General features: G+C 44.5%; 1 protein-coding gene across 6 annotated transcripts in view; it reads left to right on the top strand.

Moving 5' to 3' along the window:
- MYOF (myoferlin) overlaps nt 1–23,081 on the top strand; it is a 164,700-nt gene that overhangs the window by 65,595 nt on the left and 76,024 nt on the right. For 4 of the 6 annotated variants that reach the window (XM_045068911.1, XM_045068913.1, XM_013054729.2 and 1 more), the window contains exons 6-19: nt 3,073–3,239; nt 3,906–4,034; nt 6,640–6,702; nt 6,788–6,838; nt 8,014–8,044; nt 8,547–8,662; nt 9,330–9,456; nt 10,800–10,903; nt 13,037–13,105; nt 13,207–13,250; nt 15,862–15,944; nt 17,953–17,991; nt 21,470–21,594; nt 22,745–22,861. In XM_045068911.1, coding sequence (XP_044924846.1) covers nt 3,073–3,239; nt 3,906–4,034; nt 6,640–6,702; nt 6,788–6,838; nt 8,014–8,044; nt 8,547–8,662; nt 9,330–9,456; nt 10,800–10,903; nt 13,037–13,105; nt 13,207–13,250; nt 15,862–15,944; nt 17,953–17,991; nt 21,470–21,594; nt 22,745–22,861 — 1,265 coding nt within the window. The remainder of the gene's footprint in view (nt 1–3,072; nt 3,240–3,905; nt 4,035–6,639; nt 6,703–6,787; nt 6,839–8,013; nt 8,045–8,546; nt 8,663–9,329; nt 9,457–10,799; nt 10,904–13,036; nt 13,106–13,206; nt 13,251–15,861; nt 15,945–17,952; nt 17,992–21,469; nt 21,595–22,744; nt 22,862–23,081) is intronic. The other 2 variants (XM_045068912.1, XM_013054732.2) reach the window with 1 other exon arrangement.

Below are 23,081 nucleotides of genomic sequence, written 5' to 3' on the forward strand. Positions count from 1 at the left end.
CTTAGTTGTCGGGACCCTAGAGGCATCCAGACTAGCCCCTGCCTAGTTCAGAACGGATTTGCAGCGGCGGAGCTCTTGACCTTCTGTGTTTCTCTGAGGCAGAGGTCAGAGGAGTGCCCCCCAGCATCCGGGTACTCTCTGTCGAGAGCTGTGCCACAACTTTGCACACAGGGCTGAGGAACTCAAGAAGGCAGGGCTGTGTCCCCTCGTTGGTTCTGCATGCACCAAGCCCCTGGGTAGGATCATGTGTGGTGCTGTCCGGAGACCGTCTGTTCCACCTGGAGCTTGAGGGAGTTGAGGAATTCACTCAGTCAAGGATGGGAAGAGGGACATTCTAAGACACTGGCGCCCCAAGATGGGTGGCAGGCAAGCCTTGCTTTTGAAGGCTCTTCAAGAATGGGGTAGACGAGACCCAGATTATCTTGCAGAGCAAAGGTAGCCTTTCCTGCCTTTGACCTCTCTGGGGTTTCCTGGTCTTCTGACAAAGATGCTGAAGAACCAGGTTGACAGTTCCTCCTTCCCCCACAGCCTGGTTTGGAGGCTGGATGTGAGCCTAGGGTGAGGTAGGGTGAAGATCTGGTCCTCATTTCATCTTAGCTCCCAATAACCTAACAGGTCACCTGAGCTTTCTGGCCCTCAGTGATCTTGTCTGGATGCTGTGGTGAGGGGCATGTCTGACAAGGGGACTTCGGAGTGCCCTCTAGCCTAACACTCTGTGGTCTATGACTCCAAAGTGTAGATGCAGAGAGCTTCAGGTCAGAGGAGCAGAGGCTGAGGAACAGTGTGGGAAGTCACACCTGGGGAGTAGAACATGGAAGGAGCCCATGAAGAACGCGAGAAGGTTTAGTCAGAGTGCCAGGCAGACATTGCAGGACTCAAAGAAGTTTGTGTGAGTGTCCAGTGCCTGAGGCTATGTTTGGTGGGGTGGAAAGACTCAGAAAAGGGCCCTGAGCTTAACAAGGAGAGTTCATGGTTGACCTTTACAGATACAAGTGGCTGGATAAGCTGAGTGTGAATGAGGGGTGGCGAAGGGAGCGTTCACCCTGGGCAGAACTCTGAAGCAGTACATAGTGGGGGGTGGGGGGACTTTCTTGTGGTTGCCCCTTCCTCACTCTGTGCTCCCCTCCCCTGTGCTGCCCACTGACTGCTCCAGTCCCCACCCCCACCTCATGCCTGCTCTCTGGGCAGTGTTGTAGTAGTCTGTGTTCCCACCAAACAAAAGTTCAAATAAATAAATAAATAAATAAATAAAAGATTGATTTATTGGGTGTTTCTCTGTGCAAGGCACCATACTGAAGGCTTGCATGTGGATTAATTTTATCTTTACAATAATGCCGAGGTAAATACTATTATTTTTCCCTTCTTACGAATGAGAAAACTGAAGCAGAAATGGAGAACTTAGACCCGCACAACTTAAAAATGGGATTTGAACCTAGGCCACATGATTCCAGAGCCCAGGCTTTAAGAGCTGTGCTACACAGCAATCTGACTGAACTAACTCATACTACAGTGTGACAAATGTGTCCGCATGGGAATTCGATCTCTTACATGATTTTGCGTTGTAAAGGAGGAGTTTCAGAATCCAAAGGTAGGGAATGCAAATGGTGTTATTTTTTGGATGAGGTAGCTAGTCTTCTAGAATCTCTTCAATTATACTGTACAGATTATCAGGAGTTCACACTTTTTGTCTATTAAGCCAAAAAAAGCTGAAGTTGGTCAGTGAGTTTAAACGAGTTTGTGAATAAAAGAAAGGGGAGGGGCGCCTGGGTGGCTCAGTGGGTTAAGCCGCTGCCTTCGGCTCAGGTCATGATCTCAGGGTCCTGGAATCGAGTCCCGCATAGGGCTCTCTGCTCAGCAGGGGGCCTGTTTCCCTTCCTCTCTCTCTGCCTGCCTCTCTGCCTACTTGTGATCTTTCTCTGTCAAATAAATAAATAAAATCTTAAAAAAAAAAAAAGAAAGGGGAGACATCGTAGGCAGAATTGAGTTGGGTTTTTTTTGTTTTGTTTTGCTTTTTTTTTTTTTTTTTAAGATTTTATTTATTTATTTGTCAGAGAGAGAGCAAGCGAGAGTGAGCACAGGCAGACAGAGTGGAAGGCAGAGTCAGAGGGAGAAGCAGGCTCCCTGCGGAGCAAGGAGCCCGATGTGGGACTCGATCCCAGCACACCAGGATCATGACCTGAGCCGAAAAACAGCTGCTTAACCAACTGAGCCACCCAGGCGTCCCTGTTTTGCTTTGTTTTTTTAAGGAGAAAAAAATCTGTGCCTCTGTGAAGGTAGAAGGAAGGCCCTGTGGGGAAGAATCTACTGAAGGTGCTCAAGAGAGCAGGGGGGACGCTTGGGGTGTTTCCAAAGAATCCGAAGGGAAGTAGGTTCTCAGGTATTGGGAGGGGCTTCCCTCTGTCAATCAGGAAACACCTCCCCCACCCCCCAAGGATGAAGGGAAGCTAGGAGGATAAACGGAGGAGACAGATGTGTGTGGAAGTGACAGACGAGGTGGGCAAAGGGAGAGCATGAGACCATTTGGTCTACTTGGCAAGGAAACTGGAGATGCATTTCTCATCTGCCACAGGGCGGAGGCGGCGTTTGGGAACCAGGAGCTCAAGCAGAAAGGACGCGGGTGTAGAAACCTCATGAGTAAATGAGAGAAAAGACCAGCCCTGGGGATGGTGGAGGGGAAGTCTCCTCTGCCAAGCTCCTCCGGGGTTGTCTCTCCTCTCCATCCTAACTGCAGAAAGGCTCCTTGACCTCAGCCTGGGTCCCCAGATCAGAACCAGGTGACTTCGGGTGGCATCCGACTGAGCCTTCTCCACTTGCTCTCCCCTTCGTCACTGGAGCTCTCTTGGTCACTTCAAATACAGCCTGAAGGAGGCCCTTCAGGAGGCCCTGATGCACCACGAACACGTTTTCCTAAAGAAACCGTATCGGAATCGCAGCACATCCCAAGTCAGTGTCCCCAAGGAGCAGCTCCTCCACGGGCCTCCTCAGGAACACTAAAAACAGTCCAGGAAAGCTAAGTTCAGACATTTACAGGAGGAGGGCCTTCTCTGACGGGGTTCCTTGCTGGTGTTCTAGGAGACGAGGAGGAAGACGGAGGTGATGAAGACAGGTTGGACGGTACAGTCCGGGGCCCCGGGCCCAGGGGGACAGGTGGGATGGCGTCGGAGGCCCACCTTGCCCGGAGGCTCACAAAAGGAAGGAAGAGCCGGCGGATACTGTCCAGCAAGCCTCAGGACTTCCAGGTGGGCACAGCCCGCGGGCCCTCCATTTTGGTTTTACCACCATCTGGTCCAGCTTCTAGCAATTGCAGTGCTGAGGAGAAGGACCCTTGCTATGAGCCGCAGCCCAGCTAGCAAAAGGGGCATCAGGGAGTGAACCCAAGAGGAGCTGCCCCTCTCTTTTCTGCTTGTCAGGGGTAGATGGAGTCAAGCCAGATGAGGCTCTTCAGAGAAATAAAACCGAACCCCTCCTTCCCTTCGCTGGGAGGAAAGGACAGAAGCACAGTAGTGCGTCCTCGTAGTTCTGGGCGCTTCCTTGGCAGACAGCGGTGGAGTGCGTTACTACATCCAGGCTCAGGCAGACCAGGTGGGAGGCTGGGATCAGAGCAGGCCCCTCCCCCTCCTTCCCCTTATCCACCCCCCCGCCCCCCGCTCTCTGCTGACCCTTCCCTGACCAGCTCTGGACTGTTTCAACCTCACCACCATGCTTGCTTTCTCCAGCCCAACCCCAGCTTCACCTTGGGAATGAGCTGGGGGGGGCCACCTCCAGTCACTGAACCCCGGCCAGGGCAGGGGTGCAGGCAGTCCCTGCGCCCCTACCCTGGCCGGGTTTCAGCGATCCTTATAGGCAGAGGGGTTGACCCGTCACTGGGAAAGGATCAGTAATGGCCCCCTCTCCTGTCCTTGCAGATCCGTGTCCGAGTTATCGAGGGCCGCCAGTTAAGTGGCAACAACATCAGGCCTGTGGTCAAGGTCCATGTCTGTGGCCAGACACACCGAACGAGGATCAAGAGAGGGAACAACCCATTTTATGATGAGGTAAATGGGTGTCATACAGATTCCTGCTCAGGGGGTCTGTTCTGTTTGCACCTTCCTGTCTTCCACCCTCCTCTCCACCGTCCCACGTGCAAGGGGAACTTGGGTGCCAAAGTCTGCTAAAGGCAAGGCAAAGTTCCAGCGTTCAACACCTTAAGAACCACTGGGTCTTAAAATCACACAGCCTGGTTCTCAGAGTTGCCAGGGTCTTTCTGGTGTTTTTACAACAATCCCCTCATGTTGCCTGTCCCGATGGGTCCCTGTACCCCTAATGATGGGGCACCTGAGATCCCCCACTTCTGCCTTTGCTCCTGATCAGCAGGATGTCTCTGAGGGATGCCTAAGTCATTTCTGTGGTTGCTTCGCTACTTTTTTAAAAAGCACAGTCAGCATATTTTCACAGTTAAGACCAGTTGATGCTGGACCCTCCTGAAAGAAAAAAAATAAATACACAAGGTTCAGTCACAGCTCTAAGGCAGATGTTAGAGTTTTCACAGGGACAGCAGTGGCTGGCTCTTTAAAGGTGTCAAAACCTACCTGACTATAAAAATAGTATATGTAAAAGGAAAGCAACTGGGAGCAGAAAGGGTTTTCTTTTCCCTCCCACGCTGAGAATGCAGTCCTTCCGCTGACCTCTTCTCCAGCACTCCTCAAAAGCGCTGAATACCTTGATGGTCCTTCAGATACCACAGAACCCCACCATCAGGGCTGTGAGGAGAAATGAGGTTTGGGGAGGTTTCCAAGCCCTTGCTCTGCTGAGGAGACGCATTTCTGAGATTCCTCAGGCGTGAGTCCTATGTGCTGTTCTCTGAGCCTAGGCCTTCCCTACCATGGTTTCCTGTCACCGTTCCTCTGAGTTCCCAGCCCCGGTTCCAGCTTTTCATTCTTTTTCCTATTTTTGTGCATCAGAAGAACAGGTTTCTTCTCTCTGGTGTCCCAGTTTCTCACCCTTTGTTCAACCTGGTCCAGCTTCACAGAAGGGCCTTCTGGGAAGGGCCTTCTTCTCACTTCTCCTCCTTGGATGAGCTGCAGACAACAAAACATCTCGCTAGGTCGTGTCAAAGCAGACAAGGGACATGGGTGTGCACTGGGAGTGGGGAGGGCACTTGAAGTGGATTTCGGAAGAGCCTGAGGAGGAGTTTGCTGGGGAGGAGAAGATAGGACTGCAGGGAGGGCAAGCTCCTGGGCGATTGATTGGACACCTACGGTGTGATGCATTTATCACGTGGGAGGAATATTTATTTACTCAGCTACATTCTGAGGAGCCTGGGGAGAATCTCCGCCTTTGGAATTTTCCCATCATAATGAATTTTTTTTGAGATTAGATCTCTGGGCAAGAGGGAAGAATCAAATACCTGAGACTCTAAGCAGATCAATTCAGGAATCAATAAAAGAATTCACTAAAAAAAAAAAAAAAAAAAAAAAAAAAAAAAAAAAAAAAAATTCTGAGTTTACTACATCTTCTTAACCAAGTGATTGAACTTGTTAGCATCAGTGACACCACAAACTGATGTGTGGGTCCTGATGTGATATAATAGAAGAACCAATATCCTCTGTGTCATTTCTTATCACATGGCCAGTTTGAATCTAATGGTGAGAAAATACTCAGCGCAAATCGAAATTGTAGGGTATTCCAGAAGACAACAGGTCTTGAAAGGAGAAAATGAATCGATAACAAAAACAGGCAGGAGCACAGCTCTGTATAAAAGGAAACTAAAGGGGCACCTGGGTGGCTCAGTGGGTTAAGCCTCTGCCTTCGCCTCAGGTCATGTTCCAGCTCTGCATCGGGCTCTCTGCTCAGCAGGGAGCCTGCTTCCCTTCCTCCTCTCTCTCTGCCTGCCTCTCTGCCTACTTGTGATCTCTGACTGTCAAATAAATAAATAAAATCTTTAAAAAAAAAAAAAGGGAAACTAAAGCTGGGGTGCGTGGGTGGCACAGTAGGTTAGGTGTCCAGCTCTTGGTTTCAGCTCAGGTCATGATCTCAGGGACCTGAAACGGAGCCCTGTGACTGTGGGCTCTGCGCACAGTAGGGAGTCGGCTTGGGATCTTTGTCCCCTTCCCTCTCCCCCACCGCCCTGCTGTCACTCTCTTTCTCCCTCTAAAATTAAAAAAAGAAGGACACTAAAGAGACACAACAACCAAATGTAGTAAGATCTTTGAGTGGATCCTAGGTGTTTTTAAAAAAGCTAAAAAATTTTTTTCAGTACAATCATAAGGAATTCAACTGAACTTTCCAGGTCATGCAAGACCCAAGCCCCCGTTTCAGTGAGACTTGAAGCATGAAATAAGCTTAGGTTTTTAAGTGGGTTAGCTAGCATATTTCTGGCTGCAAATGAATAGTTCTATTTCATTACACAAACACTATAGTTGTTACATAACCATTTTTTCCTTTTTCCAACATGTGAAGGTGAGTTTGCCAAGAAGCTCAAAGCAGCTTAAGCTTTGGGGCCTTTTTGAGGGCCCTGCAATGTGTTCTTATGGTCATACTTCCTTTTGGGGTTGTGTTTTGTCACTTTTTAGGAGGGTTCCCACACTGTAGCGTTAGATCACGCTAAACCTGAGCCCACCCCGGCTAACGTTCAATTATTCTTCTCCCCTACTTTGACAGTTATTTTTCTACAATGTCCACATGACCCCTTCTGAACTGATGGATGAGATCATCAGCATTCGGGTAAGGGGGCTGCGGGGTGGAAAGGGCGTGCTCTCTAACCGCCAGCTAAAGCCAGTAACTTTCTCATGGCTCTTCTTCCTTCCAGGTTTATAATTCCCACTCCCTGCGGGCGGATTGTCTGATGGGGGAATTTAAGGTGGGTGCCAGCTGTCTATTTTGTTCACCTTAGATGGGCACTTTCATAATGAGGAGTCAGGTTCCTGGCCAGCTATCAGCCTGTCCAACCTTGATGACATCCCAAAGCTACATGTAAGGGGTTCACATCATGGTCTCTGCTGAGGATGCAGTGCCAGAAGGACGTGAATGCCCCAGGGGCCAGAAACCAGTCGAGTGTCCTCTGGCCTGCATCTAGTCAGCCTCTAAAGTACACCGCTTACTGGGCCTTAAAGCAAATGCCTGGAAGCTGCCACATCAGGGCGCTTGCAGAGTTCCAGCTATGGATGGAAGCCAGTGCCCTGCGACAGTGGCAAGAAGCCTGTCCCCCAGCTCCACTTACCAACAGCCCCCCTCCCCTATCTACAAAGCCAATTATTGTAAATCTGGACTAGGAAAATCAAGTCAAAACAGGAAAGAGAATCAGGGTGCTTTTCCAAGTAATTCACATTGGAATCAAAGACAAACACTTGGTGGGTGCTTCCCAGCAATTCTACGTGGAATGGGCTGCCTCTCAAAGGAAGGGGTTCCCAGTCACTAGAAGTCCTAGAGAAGAATCTGGATCAGGCACATGCGTGTTCATGCCCTGTCTGCCTCCAACTAGTTACATACCCGCTGATCCTTAGTTTCCTCCTCAAAATGGAGTCATCGTGAAAACGAAGTGGGATAGAGTATATAAAATATCTGGTACAGTGCTTGGCACATCGAATTGTCCATTCGATGGTTTTATTAACACTAGCATTAGCTGGAGGAGAAGGAAGAGGAATATGGGATAGGAAATTGGGCCAGGTGAATTCTCATAGGGTGACCAAAGTCCAAGTTTGCCCAGGACTAAGGGATTTCACAGATTCTGAGGCTTTCTGTTCTCGGGGAAAAGTTCCAAACAAACAGGGACAACACTGGTCATCCTACTTCCATGGTGCATCCCAGCTCTAAGACAAGTTAGTTCATTCATTCGAAATGATTGATTGAGGAGCTTCTGTGTGCCACACGTCAGTCGGGGCACTGGGGATACAGAGAGGGTAAGCTGGAAGTGTTGTTCTCAAAGAAATTGAAGTGTTGTCAAGTGTCTTATATTTAAATGTAATGATGGTTTTTTTGAAGTGACTACACTGATTTTAAAATCTATTTGAGCTATTTTAAATTATCTTTTCCCAGATCGATGTTGGATTCATCTATGACGAACCTGGTAAGTAATGTTCTTTCTTCCCATGAACTTGAAGAATCTGGGAATCAAGAAAATCTGAGGGAATCCAAAAAGGAATAAAATTTTTTTCCTTGATTGAGGAGGGGGAAGGATACTTAGCAGGAATGAATAATAGTAGGTTAATATGGATATCTTTTTTTAATCTAATAGTATTATCGTAATGGTATTATCAGTATTATCGTAAGGTTCACAAGTAGATAACTTCTCTGTTTTGTGTTTTGACTTTATCAAAATAAAATTAATAAGTCTAATGAGTAGAGCTTAGAGAGCCTTGTTTGAGTGACCCCAGGGCAGGATTAGGGTGGCGGGGTGGGGTGGGGGGTTAGTGCAAAGCAGAGGACACTGATACAGAGACTCATCTGGCAAGCTTGGTGTCATTATGATGCTTCAGAGGAAGTGATTGTTTATCTTACAGCAGAGGCAATCACAGACCTGTCAGCTTATCTTCAGAGTGTCCCTGTCCTTTTTTTAATCCTTATTTTAGGTCATGCTGTCATGAGAAAATGGCTTCTTCTCAATGACCCCGAAGATTCCAGCTCGGGTGCTAAAGGTTACATGAAAGTCAGCATGTTCATCCTGGGAACCGGAGATGAGCCTCCTGTGAGCCCCTGTGTTCTTGACCTTGTACATTTTCTCCCTAAGAAAGGGGACCAAGAGTTAATATGCAAGTGGGGCATCAGTAGTTGTGAAAAGCGACACAGCTTCCTATCAATAACCCCAACCTTCCAGCTTCTCCTACTTTTTGGAAGCTGTTGTTTTCTTCATGACAGAGCTATTGTAGCTCACTTGGACTCCTTCCTGGTGTCCATGAGTGCGTTTTTCATTCAGTAAAGATGTATGTGTTTTCAAGACTCCTTTGCATCCAAATGCAAATGGCATGGTTTCAGACTGTGCCTACAGAGTGTGCCTCACTTGCAGAATCAGACATTGCTACCAAGAGGGACAGTCGGCCTTCTAGGAGGCTGGACAGCAGACTGGGAGAACAGAAAGTGCCCAGGAGAAACGGGGAAAAACTCTAGGAACTAGCTCTGTCCTATTTAGTGTTTATAATATTACAAAAGGTCACGTTATTTTCTTGTGGTGTATCCACTGAAGAAACTTAGGAGCTTAGATTTTGCAGACCAATTTCAAGGTCACATCGATGGCTGAACTCTTAAGCCTGAAGCACAGGAAATCCTAATGGAAACAATTCCAGTCGATTTCATTTTATAAGCGACAGTTTGCTGCTTTTCTCTATGTCTCATGTGTAATCGTGTCTCCCCAACAGAGCGAGAAGCGAGAGCGTGATAATGACAGCGATGACGTGGAGAGTAATTTGTTGCTCCCTGCTGGAGTCGCCCTCCGGTGGGTGACCTTCTTGCTTAAAATCTACCGAGCAGAGGACATCCCCCAGAGTACGTATGGACTTCACCCTGCCCCCGATGACCAGTTATCTGCATGACCACATGGGTCAATGTCATAGTCCGAATAGTGATGTGTCTGCCTGTCATACGTTTTTCTTTTCGAAGGCCTTCATGGACTTCTCTTCTTTCATTCTGGCCCCATGGAAACTTCCTGGCCAGGTTAATGGGGCAGCCAGCTGGTCACTGATCCACGTTCCTTATTAAGCCTTTGGCCCGTCTTGCTCGGTCTCTTCCCTGTTCAGTGTTGTACGTCTCCTTATTCTGGAGGACGCTGAAGAGAGGCCAGCAGGCAGCACTTCCAACTTCTTTCATCCCAAGGGAAAATACGAAATTTGGGGAACAACGAATGTTTGCGTTTGTTATTGAAATCTTAAAAATGGCTGAGCCAAGAGTCGTTGAGTGCCAATAACTAGTCCTCTGTCGATACTCTGTTATGAGGTACAGATAACAAGATATTGGATGCATTTAAGAGAATCAGTTATGGTGGTTTTACTCAGAGACTGGTCCAGACGCTGCTGTGTCATTGCTAGGGACCCAGTGTCCTTCTGCCCTGCAGCCTGTCTGCTTCCTGCTAGGCCCCGGGACATGGGCCCCCTCCCCCAGGCCCCAGGAGGCAGCACTCCATCTAGGGGCCATGGATCTCTTCAGGATTTGCCCCTTTCCCTGGGAACCCGCTCCCTCTCTTGTTTAACACCCTATAACGCTTCCCTCATCTCTCCTCAGGAATATCTTGAATGAAGTAAATACATTAAACCTCCCATTATACAACCTGTTTGTTGATTCCAGCTCACTTCTGAGTTTGTTGAAACAGAGAGATAATGCTGTTTATAGTTGCTTAAATGCGTTATTTCTGGTTTTGTTATTTGTGATGATGCCAGAGTTCCTTGAATGTCTCTGAAAAAAATCAGACTAGGCTTACTTTATTTTGACCTAAAGAGCCTTTTCCAAGTTGACACTAGGCTGAGTTTTAAATCACGTCTTACCCTATCTGGATGGACTGTTTTTATTCTAGTTTTCCCCTCAACAAGTGACTGATTTTCAATACAATAATTTACTGGTTTATTTTTCAAGAAGCTCCGGGTTTTTTTTGTTTTGTTTTGTTTTGTTTTGTTTTGTTTTGTTTTGTTTCTGCTTTGTGGGGAGAACACCTTTCTTTCTCAGCTCAGAGGACAAGATCTCCGCGGTACAATGCTCTTAGTTCTTGCCACTTTTGAGAACTATCCTTGTTGCAACTGTCTTCGTGTACAGGAGGAAACCGTTAATTTTGCTGAGTGATTTCTATCCTTTTAAGAAAATAGAATTTAATTTCTGCTGTGTGACACGTTGCTTTCTAGTGGATGATGCCTTCTCACAGACGGTAAAGGAAATATTTGGAGGCAATGCAGATAAAAAAAACCTAGTGGACCCTTTTGTAGAAGTTTCCTTTGCTGGAAAAAAGGTTTGTATGTGATCTAAATGCAGACCCTTCTAGGAATAAGTATTTAAATCACCGTGCTTTCCTTGGAGTGAATCCCTGTTTACTCTTTGTTAAAATAACCCCCTGATGATTTGAGAAATCTGCACTAACGTAGATTATCTGAGTCGGAAAATGCAGACTTCTCCACGGGTTTATTTTGGAGTGGGAAGTATACAGGACTCCAGGGAGAACATTTGATCTTTGGCAAGAAAGAACATGAACACGATCACTGAATTATTTGGATTATTTGTCACATCCAAGCGTTGTCTTAATCTAAGGCGAGCTCTCTGTCTGGCAACAATGATCCCCAGTAAATAATTGAAGGATATGGCCCTTCACTGCCCACAGCTCACTCCCTTCAGGTTTCTCACTTCTGGTCCCAGCTCACTGGGAAACCAGATAACAGGCAGGGGAGCCCCATCTCTGTCCCCTGGGAAGAGCCAGGGGACTCTTGGTGCAGGCATTTCTGTAAACCCCACTTTTACTTACAAAGATGCTCAAAGATGGGAGAGCGGGCTTCTGTAGTAGAATAGCACCGCATCATGGACAGCTGTAGGTGAAGAGGTAGCATATTCTGTATAGTTGAACCATTTAGTTAATGAAAGCGAGGTTTCATTTCCTAGGGGAGTCGGTGGGGGGGGAGCGGTGGAGAAGCCTTCAGTTCTGGAGGGAGATTTAAATTCAGACTTTAGCCCTCTCCAGAGGCAGTAAAGGCAGATTCCTCAGCCTCAATGTCAATTTCCTGAACTATAAATCAGGATAATAATACTCTCCTAGGATTGTGATAAGGGTTAATTAATTAGAGAAGTAATTATTGGGAGCCTACTAAATACCAATACTGCCCCACAGGCTGGGGTTAGAGAAGTCAGCAAGACAGTCATTGCTTTCCTGGGGCTTCCTGTGTAATAGAAGGAACAGCAGTTAACAAGCAGACAAGGGGTTTAATGATTTCAGATGGTGCTCAGTCCTGCGCAGAGCGGGAGGCAAGGCGTGATTGCTACAAAGGGTTGGAGGGGTGGGTTTTCACTAGGTTGTCAGCTGGGACACCTTTGAGGAAGGGACATTGGAGCAGAGGCCTGGATGGTGTGAGGTCTGGGGGAGGGAGGCGGGGAGGGCTTCCAGGCAGAGAGAAGGGCAAGATGTAAAGGCCCCAAGGAGAAGACGCATTTGGAGTGATAATGCGGCTGTAGGGCAACAAGCCAGGGGAATCAAAGAGATGAAGTCAGATTCGGCGTGGGGGGAGATGGGCAGGCAGGGTTTTATCAGCCAGAGTAGGGTCTGGACCTTAATCTGAGCATGCTTGGAGAGCTCACCGAGACTGCTACACAGGGAGTGCCGTGAACACAAGGAGGCCAGAGAGGACGCCTGCGTCAGACAGGAGCCAAGGGCAGGTGTCAGCCAGGACGGGATGGGGAGGATCAGCCTCTCTGCAGGAAGTTGGGGTGTCAGGATTTACTAGCAGATTGGGTGAGGCATGCGACGGGGAGAGAGATGTGGCTGACTGGTCTTGCTTGACAGGAGCTGGTTTGGGGAACAGGGCTGGTGGGCAGTATCAAAAGACCCATGTGCACACGCTAACGAGGAAGTGCTTCTTGGTGTTCAATGAGTGCTCAAGAGGGGCGCCTGGGGGTTACTCAGTCATTGAGCCTCTGCCTTCGGCTCGGGTCATGATCCCAGGTTCTTGGGATCGAGCCCCGTATCGGGCTCCCTGCTCAGCAAGAAGCCTGCTTCTCCCTCTCCCCCTGCTTGTCTGTGTCTCCTTCTCTTGCTGTGTGTCTCTCTGTCAAATAAAATCTTCAAAAAAAAAAAAAAAAGTGCTCAAGAAACATTAACTCTTTCTTCGTTTTGCTAATCCAAAGTTAGAAACCTGTCAATTGATAACTAACTTTTAGTGCACAGAAGGAGCGAAGATTAACACTAAAGCCATGTTCTACTTACCAAATAGTTGGAAGTGAATTAAGCTTCAACCAGGCTTAATTTTTTACTTTACTTCAACTTAGTAAAGTACATAGTTGGGAAGTAAACTGTTCGAGTCCTAATCTAGGATGCTTATGTTGTGAATCTATGGAAATTAGACTCGTGACTACCTCTCGTTCTGTTCTGATGATTTTACAGGTTTGCACAAATATAATTGAGAAAAATGCAAACCCCGAGTGGAATCAAGTCGTTAATCTTCAGATCAAGGTTTGACTTTTTTTTTCCTTTCTGAAAAAGTAAGACTATATACTTTAATAGTTAATGAGTAAGCTGAGAAATAACTGCTTTGTTCTGTTTCTTTTTAACAGTTTCCTTCAGTGTGTGAAAAAATAAAACTAACGATATATGACTGGTGAGTTAAAAAAATAAACTTGTGTCTAACTCAAAATTAAAGAATTGAATGTTTGGATGTTGAGGAGTATTACTCTAGCTAGACTGACTCTTACTTTTCAGTCTGTTTCTTTTTCTTCCAGAGGGAAGTGATAAATTGCTCCTGGAATTGGGTGTTTTTCTTTAAAAAAAAAATTGATAATAGTATTGTTGCAGAAAACCTTTGTGTGTCTTGGTTCAGTCGCTCATAAACAAAAGAGAAAATGATCTGAAAATGCCCCAAGATAAGAAATCGAGGATTTAAATAGTATTTTAGGCTGTCCAAAACAGACTTCAGAAATGGAACAAACTATTCCCTGAGAAGAATCACCAGAACATTCCACCAGCTATTCTGTTATGTTTAGAAAGGAAAATAGACAAAGCTACCTATTTGATTGGATGCAAAGAACATTCATTGAAAGATTCGGATGGAATTCTAACTAGACCGTCCTCCTAGTGAGGACGACCATAGTAAGGACATCCTTGTGTAACGTTCTAGTTGGAGGAGACATTCAGTCATCAGTCCTTACCTCCTTGAGAGTGGAAATGGCAAATGCCATCCTCCTGTTTATGACCAGCATTTCTTCTGGCATTGGCTTCCATTTTTGGAGCACTACTCAGTGCTATGCCACGTGCTTTAACTGCAGTATCCCACTTAGTATCACTATGGGTTGGAAACTACGATTCATTCATTTTACAGATGAACATATCAAGGCCCTGAGAGGTCAGGTGACTCGCTCAGTCACCAAGATGGTTAGAGACAGAGTTGGGCCCCCATCCAGTCTGCCTGTCTCCAGGGTTTTTCTTTTGGCAGAACGTATCTGGCTCTTGTGTTAGCACCCTCTTGGTACTATGGCAATGGGGCACTTTGGGAGAAGGGCAGGGAGTCTCATTTTGTTAGCATCACCATTTATTGAGGGTCATAGAGGGGTTTTAAGGGCAAAAAACCCCCCTTCTGGTGAGCATTAGCTTGATCTAAGCACTTGAGACTCTCAGGCAACATTCAGAAGGTGCTCCATGGACCTTAAGAGTGCTCAGGAAAGGCGTATGGGCCTGTCTAGTTGAGGTGACGACTCTGGCTTAGCTTTGCAGTGAGTTGATTGTGGATGGAGCCATCCCAGACTTGCTTGTGGTCACTATACATGGGGTCACCTTCTGATCCAGTCTGCCCTCTCCGAAGCAATAGTGTGGACTAGGAGACAGAGAGAGGCCCTGTTGAAGGAATCCTTGGATCCAGATCTTAGGTTACATCCTGCAGGGTGTTTGCACAACTGACGGGAAGCTAAGAATTCTTTAAATGTAACCTAGATCCTTTTGGATGAGCAGAAAAGACTCAGGACCCATGTGTGTGGCTTAATATCCTTAAATAATAATTTTTTCTAATGCACACTCTTTTGTTAGTCATTTTCTATAATCTCATTATACTATACATTGTATAATATCATAGGGAACATAGGATATTCCTGTAATACAGTATAATAATATTACATTGTAGTATAACCTTTCCCCCAAATACTGAATCTTTCCTCTCTCCCACAGGGTCTTTGATTTCAGAGTGGGCATCCCACTATACAGAATAAAGAAAAGGATGAGTTAAGCAGAGAGATGTTATTAATAGAAACCTTATTTTTTTATACCTATCATTTGCCCAGCCAGAAACCACTTCATGGGTTAGCCTTGCAAACTGTGATATCCATGGAAAGATGAATACAGTTGTGTATACTTGTAGCGGGAATACTTGTCTCTACTACACAGATAAGATTTAGGTTCTGGGGAAGCAGCTGCCCTCAGCCTCCCAGCCTCTGTTCCACAGTCAGTACTTGAATTAGAAAGAGATTTTCTCCCTCTGAAGGACCCTTAGATATAGGCCGTTGTAGTCATTAAACCATCCGAGTAATTCATGTGAACATGATAAAATAAGATACATGCCCTTATCCTATGTAATGTGATATTACACTTGTTGTATAATGTGTGTGTAATTGATTTATTCATTTTTAAGAGTTTTTTTTTTAATTTTTTTCAAAGATTTTATTTATGCATTTGACAGAGAGACAGTGAAAGAGGGAAACAAGCAGGGGGAGTGGGAGAGGGAGAAGCAGGCTTCCCACCAAGCAGGGAGCCCGATGTGGGACTCTATCCCAGGACCGTGGGATCATGACCTTAGCCAAAGGCAGACGTTTAACCGGCTGAACCAGCCAGGCACCCTGATTCACTCATTTTATGGCAACTGTGTTGAGTGACTAGAGGCAAATCCCTTGACCTCTATGTACAAACCTTAGTTTCCATAGATGGAATGATTTGTCCGATTCACGTTTCTCAGTGGGTGGTTGGAGGGCCATCTGTATCAGAATTGGTTGCGATATATACTTATGTAAATGCAGATTCCTGTTCTCCTCTCCTGCCTTTATTAAATCCAAAGCTTGGAGAAGAGAGGAGAGCTGGGGTTTCCAGGTGATTCTCAACGTACAGTAGAGCTTAAGGCCCACGGGACAGGACAATTTCTGAGGTCTAGGGACTTTTCCAGCTCCACCTGATTGTTGTTGAGTGAGGGGATATATTCCTGGATAGAGGCCTTCACGTGTTCTTTCACACAGGGACCGTCTCACTAAAAATGATGTCGTTGGAACCACATACCTACACCTCTCTAAGATTGCTGCCTCTGGTGGGGAAGTGGAAGGTAAGTCACTCAGCAGAGCTGAGACAAGACAGGATGAAGAATTTCTGAAGCAGAATGAACTGGAGTAGCCACTTGGCAATGGACTTGGTTTCTTAAAAGCCAAAGGTGATGAGCCTAGTGAACTGTTTTGGTGATGACCAGAACAGTTAATTAGTAGTCGATAATTGAGGCAACTAACAGTTTGAAGACCTTGTTTTCTTGCTCCCATCCAAAAAAAAAAATCCCAATAGCTTTTTTATAAATTTTTGAGTGCCAGTGCAGAGTGCCAGCACCCTATTTTTTAGAGAGGCATTGACCCCAGTCCACCCAAATGTAAAAGAATACTTCCTTCTCCACTGACTTCTTCAGCAGGAACAAGGAATGTCAGGTAGCAATGAACCATATAATCTCCACTTTGCTAACAAGTATGGATAACGAATGCACTTTTCTTTTCGTTGTTCTCCATACTGAGAACTATTTGCTTATACCTGGCATTAGGATTGTGTGCATATACCAGAAATTGTAATAGGAAATGATGGAGAAAAATGAAGACGGTAAGAGGAAAACAAATGTAATGTTAACATATCAATAATCTCAACAGCTGACTTTTTGTTATCAAAACAAAACTAACAAAAATTCTTGTAATTGCCAACATAGTAAACATATTGAGTAAATTATATGAGAGAATCTAAGACAAAATATTGTCTTGAGAAACTTGGGTTTCCTCTCATCCTCATTTTGTTTAAGTGGGAACTTTATAGGTTCTTAAAATATATATTAATCCAAGCAATATATAGCATGAATAAGAACCTGGAAGATATTAGAGATATGAAGAAAATAGAGATTTCCTCTCTCAAGAAGAAAAAAAAAAGATATGGTTCAAATATAAATATAGTCACATGTAGCCATTATTTTTGCCAAATGTTAAAAGCTAAGAAAGATCCCATCTGTACATCCTCTGCTGAGTTGCGAAGAGGACCATATGACTGGCACTGTAACAAAAGAAATATAATCACAACTCTTTCCTCTCCAGAGACATTATTTGCATGGTGGCTATACTGTTAGCACTACTAATTATTTTTTGATTTCTTTGTTTTACCCTAAAGCCAAAGCTCTGAACAGAATATTAATGTTATTGCCCATTTTGATGTAAAAATACAGAAGACAGAGATTAGAAGTGGAGGAAGGAAGGGGAGAGGAGGAAGGGTAGACCCGCTGGCAGCCTCTTCTTTATCAAGTAAGGAATCCAGACAGAAAGGCTAGTTTAAATCATAATGGTAACCAATAGAGTACTTTAAAAATCATACCAAAACTATGTGGGTGGGGAGAGTCAAAATGAGTTAAATCTGTTTATCCTTGGTAAGAAGTCATTCAATAATTATTTGGAGGTAATTATTCAAGACGTATTTGTATAAGCAATTTTCTTAGTGATATGGCAGGAACATCCAAAAGCACTAAAACCCAGAAATTGCTACATGCAGGCTTCAGCCGTGTCTCTGAGGCCTTCTGTCTCCTTGTAGGCCCTGCAGACTGTCTGGTAAAGCGCTCAAAATAACAAAAGGCAGCAGGCATTCTCCCCAACCCCACTCCAAAAGAAACATATAATGTACTAAACTATAAGCCCTTACCTGGGAAGCCTCAGACTAAATTAATTTGGATTTTCAGGCCTTGGTCCCAATTAAGTCAGACACAAGACAAATGCATCTTTTATAAAAAACACGAAATGTTGGTGACTCCACCAGGCCTCTTTTGGTGTTGAGGAGCTCACCCTTCCCATAGGGCTGGAGAGATTTGAGTTATTTAATGTGTGGAGATTCTTCCAGTTGTCCCAAAGGTTTGAGCCATTTTGCATTTCACTGATGAGTTTTGTATAAATTACAGAAGGGTCATGTCACTTGGGTCTGAATTTGGGGTTTTCTGGTGTTGCTAAACCACTCACCTACGCTGGATTTAATTAACTTGTTGGATGTCTCTGTTATAATGCCCATGTTTCTCTTGTTGTTTAACCAGTCATATTTTTACTATATAGATTTCTCATCTTCGGGATCTGGGGCTGCATCGTATACAGGTTTATGCTTTGTGATTTTGCTATCTTCTAGATTTTCCTATTCAATGTTGTGTTACTAAGAATGTGTCAATTGACTGTCTTTAAACTTTCTTTTTATGACGTTTTGTGGTCTCAAAAATAGTTTTGCTATTAATTTTCGTACTTGTGCCATGTGTTTGTCTTGCGTGTGGCTGAGCTTAACACAAACGCGCTCATCAGACTTTGCTACCATCTCACGTTTTCACCTAGATGCACACCAGCCTATTTGGTGTCCCTGTGAATAATCGTTTGTGAGCGAGAACCTTGTCTGCCATTGTTGTTTATGTTCAGTACGTAGAGATGTGGGGCACTAAATCAGTTGTTCAAAATGTGTGCAGTAAATGCTCCTCACTTTGAACATGGATCTCTGGTTGGAAGATGTTGAACGATTATACCTCGAAGGTCTTCATCTTCCAAATTGGGGGGATCATGACATGTCTTTTGGTTTGTACAGCACTGGCCATTCTTTGCAAGTTTGCTCTGTGGTCTCACCTTTGACCATCACAACCCCTATAAGTATGGTTCCTCAAATACATGAGAACTCTTAGGTTTCCAGAAGCTTGTAAACATGGTAATTCCTGCCATGCTAATTACCCAGGATCATGGTGAGAAGGAAAGGAGATACTGGAAGTGAGAAAGCTTTGCACATTTAAAGCATTATTGTCTGCCTTTGTGTTATTGGCATGATGCCCCATTCATATTCATTTTCAAAAAAATCCTTATTATCTCATCATCAGACTTTATATGAACATTACAGTAGTCTTGAGGTTTGTAACGAACTAGGCAGATTTGGTAACACTTCATTCCTTCTTGCATTTGTCCAGCCAATAAAGAATATTTATGTGGTAGCTCCCCAGGGTAAAACCAGTCCTCAGTGTTTAGGGAATCAAAATAAAATACATTTGAATCCTTCCCTACCCACCAAGGGAATTTATAATGTTGTCCAAAATAAGCAGCTATGTTGAAGTTCAAACTTAAAATATAAAGTGATACTTTATAGAAATCGAAAATGCAAAGAGGTCTCAGAGAGGTGAACAAAGGCGGAAAATATTGTTCGAAAAGCGAGTCAGAGGAAAAGGTTGATGGCCAGCCTAGGGAATTTTTGTTTGTTGGAAGTTTGATGTGAAACTTGTGCATAAAGTGGGTTAGGAAAGTTTGGGGGCAGGAAGAGACTTAGCTTGTGAGACTCTCAGCTTTCTCAGGAGACAGTTCTGAGGTGTGAGCACATCGAAGGAAGGCTCTCCATGTTACTACACAACCAATAAGTCAAAGGGTTAAAATACCTGAAAAGAGAGTTGCTTGGACACAACAAATTGAGCAATTTATCAATCATAATGACACGCAGGAGATCATTATTGACAACGTGTGTCTCCATCCCTGGAAATTTTTAATGAAAAACAAATACTCATGACAAACAACATAAGTCGTCACCCATACAGACTGGCTGGGGGTGGGGTGGGGCTCCACCAGAGGGATGGGTGATGTACTAGGAGGCACCCTTGTTTGAATTGTGAAACTCAAGATCTGGGCTTAAAGCGATTATCTTGAGGGATCTTTGACAAATCAGGTCACTTCAATGGGCTTCAGTTTGCCCGTCCATAATGTGGCAGGACTGTGGTGCAAGAGTTTTAATGTCCATTCTTTCTTGAACATCTTGTGATTCAACTTCTGGAAGTGACTGCCTTTTCTCACTATGGATCTCTGCTTTAGTCCTCTACTTTAGTTCCTCACAGGTATCCTAGCAAGGAAAAAAAATCTAAACCCTGCTTATTATAAAAAATTAGTCAACTTTGTCATGTTCCATATGCCAGAGTAGATAAAACCAAACTAATTCGTATGTCCAGATACAAAAGCCATTTATTTCATCCTGCTCATTTGGTAACGTGGTAGCACAATCCAGAGAAATCTCTTTTGGAAAAATTCTTGGTCCCTATTTGGGTTTCACAAGAAACCCAAACATAGGTGTGAAATATGGCCCCCTAGGGTGTTACCAAATCTCACCCCTAGGCTGTCAGTTATCATTTTTCTACATCTTAATTTAATTTTTTCTTTTCTCTTGCTTTCTTCACTGAGATTGCCATTCAACTAATTTCTGTGGAGGTGCATGGTTCCTACCTCATCTTTTTTTTTTTTTTTCTTTAAACTTGACAGATCACAAGCAGGCAAAGAGGCAGGCAGAGAGAGGAAGGGAAGTAGGCTCCCTGCTGAGCAGAGAGCCCTATGCAGAGCTGGATCCCAGGACCCTGGGATCATGACCTGAGCCAAAGGCAGAAGCTTTAACCCACTGAGCCACCCAGGTTCCCCGGTTCTTAACTTATCTTAAGAGAACCCAAGCCCATTTACACATGTAGAAGAGCCTCAAATTAAAAAAAAAAAAAAGTACTTAAATACAGTTTCATCAACTGTTCATTAATGGGCCTTCCGTTCACCTGTCACTCCACATTTACTTTTCTTCCTTACATTTAAGCATAGAGTTGGAAAGGGCCATAGACGTGAGGTAGTTAATTTCTCATCCATAGGGGAATTGTCTTGCTGATAATCCTGAAAGTCTTGGCCTCAACATTTCCTCTGTCCCAAGTGCAATCTGTCCCATCGTTCGACACATCTAATTCATAGAAAGTTCTTCCTCATATTGAGTGAAACAAAGAATGCATCCTTGCAGTACCCGTCAGTGTCCTTAGCTTTGCTTTTGGAAACAAGTTCATCCTGCTTCCATATGAGGGCATTCAGGTGGTTGGAGGCAGCCCTTACATTTCCCTGACTTCACTCATCATCTCCCTTTGACTCCACTATTTCTTTATTTTGCCCTCAGTTCCCCTCGTTACACTGGGGAGCAGTCTTGCTTAGTAAGACAAAGTAACAGAAATGTGGAGCGTATTGGGTGCTCATCAGAGAATGTTATGAATGGGAACTTTATGTTGCTTATAAATATCATATGTAATAGCCAGAGGCAGACAGTTCATTGTTATTTATGAAAAATTTAAATGTCTTGTATTTTTAATAGCATGTGCCTTACTTATACTAGCTACTTTAGACTAAGTGGCATTTTGGGGGAACAAATAGAGTTAACCCGTTATATATCAATTAAGCGACTTCCCCAAATAGTATGATCTTTTATCCCAATCACCAATGACACATTTAATACAATGCCACTTATAAACTTGCAAAAAATGTGAAGATCAACTTGTAAGTCTTACTATTCTTTCATTTGAAGAGCAGTATTTTTCTATAATAATAAGTTTACCTGAACTACCCCCAAAATGTTTTTTATTTAATGTTTTATATATAAGCAATAAGAAAAGGGAAATATGGCAAGCCTCACAAGTGCTTATCATTTGTGCTAATACAACTAACTCACAAATTAGAGGAAAATTTCTCACTCAGCTAACTAATAACTAATATTTATTTCAATAGATTGAGTGTTAAAAATCCTGAGTCTAATAATGATGTTATCCCTCAGCCAATACAGGAGAAACAGAAGTGGGCTTTGTTCCAACATTTGGACCGTGTTACCTGAACCTTTATGGAAGCCCCAGAGAGTACACAGGATTCCCAGACCCCTATGATGAGCTAAATAATGGAAAGGTGAGTTTCTCAATTAAGGTTTACTATTAATGAACACTGATTAATGTGATTCTTTCTTATAATGGTTATAATTAAGTCTCCTATCTAGGGGACTCATACACACACATACACAAACAGACCTGATATGCGACTGATTAGGGGTCAAAGGACAGATGTCCCATGTTCCTCAAATCTTTGAATGCAAGGTTAGGAGAAGATCCTGGAGACCATCTAATTTGACAATGAGGAATGCGCAGTACAGCCGTTCCCCTGGGCCTGCACTTAGGGCAGATGTCTGTGATCGGTGCTGGCTCCTTCCCACGAAGCAAATGTATTGCCTCAGAATTCTGTTCACTACTGTGTTCTAGGAATGTACCACATGATTGGAGGTGACATGCCTGAAGAAACCATTCACCATGCCATATCCCATCCAACACCTTCATTTTATGGATGAGGATACAGAGGCCCAGAGATGAGAAAAATGCTCTTTCCAGCACATTAGAAGTAATGTCTTAGAGTCAGCTCTGAAGGCCCAAGAAAGGGACTGTGGTAGAGAGAAAACCCTGAGGGGGCAGGGCTAAAGTTCTGGCTGTGGAGGTGAAAGCCTTCCCTTCCTCTCCAGAAAGTTCTGTTGCCAGAACTGCTAGGTCTGGAGGAAGTATCCACTCTGCATCCTCATGCTCAGCCACACCCAGAACGTCTTCCTCTTTTATTTCCTGGCTACTCTGAGACTTGACCTGGCTGCCAACATGGCAGCCTTTCCTTCCTGAAAAGAGGAGAGAAGGAGCCAGGTTGATGCAGATAAACTCAGAGCCACTCTACTAAAGTAGGGTGAGGGGGACTTTGAGTACCTTCCACTCCCACCCCCAGCCTCCCGAAACCCCTTCAGGATTCAGAACATGGATTGAAAGCCTCTGACTTCGGTCATGGCTAAGATCCCTTTCAGCCCTGGCTCCCCTGGCTCTCTTTGGGATCCTTCCTCAAGTCACTGACTTTTCTTTCAGATACCAAAGACCTGAATTCAACTGAGAGAGCTACTGACTGACTGATTTTGGAGGTTAGGGCCATGGGAAGGAAACACAGTTGTAGCTGGCTGAGTCTGACTAGAGAAGGATTTCTTTTTGCTGGTGTTTCACACCTAGAGGAATAATCCTGTGTTGTTGCCTTTCAGGGGGAAGGAGTTGCCTACAGAGGCAGAATCTTGGTTGAATTAAGCACTTTTCTTGAAAAGACACCACCAGACAAAAAGTTGGAGCCCATTTCAAATGATGACCTGCTGGTTGTGGAGGTAATTGTTGGATTGTGGATGATGCTTAGAATGGAAAAGGGTATGTTAGAGGATTGGTGGCTCGTGGGGACCTCCAGGAATTAAAGGGTCAGCTGTGACAGAGTTAGAGAGAGACATGAGTCATAACAAGGACTTCTTGATCTATTTGATGCCCTTTTGATCTATCTAAAACGGCCCCATGAGGGTGATGAGTCTTGCTTCATTTTTTGTGCTGTTAATA

This window comes from Mustela putorius, unplaced genomic scaffold (genome assembly GCF_011764305.1).
Source record: "Mustela putorius furo isolate JIRA1106 unplaced genomic scaffold, ASM1176430v1.1 tig00003909_pilon_pilon_pilon, whole genome shotgun sequence".
NCBI classification, from domain to species: Eukaryota; Metazoa; Chordata; class Mammalia; order Carnivora; family Mustelidae; genus Mustela; species Mustela putorius.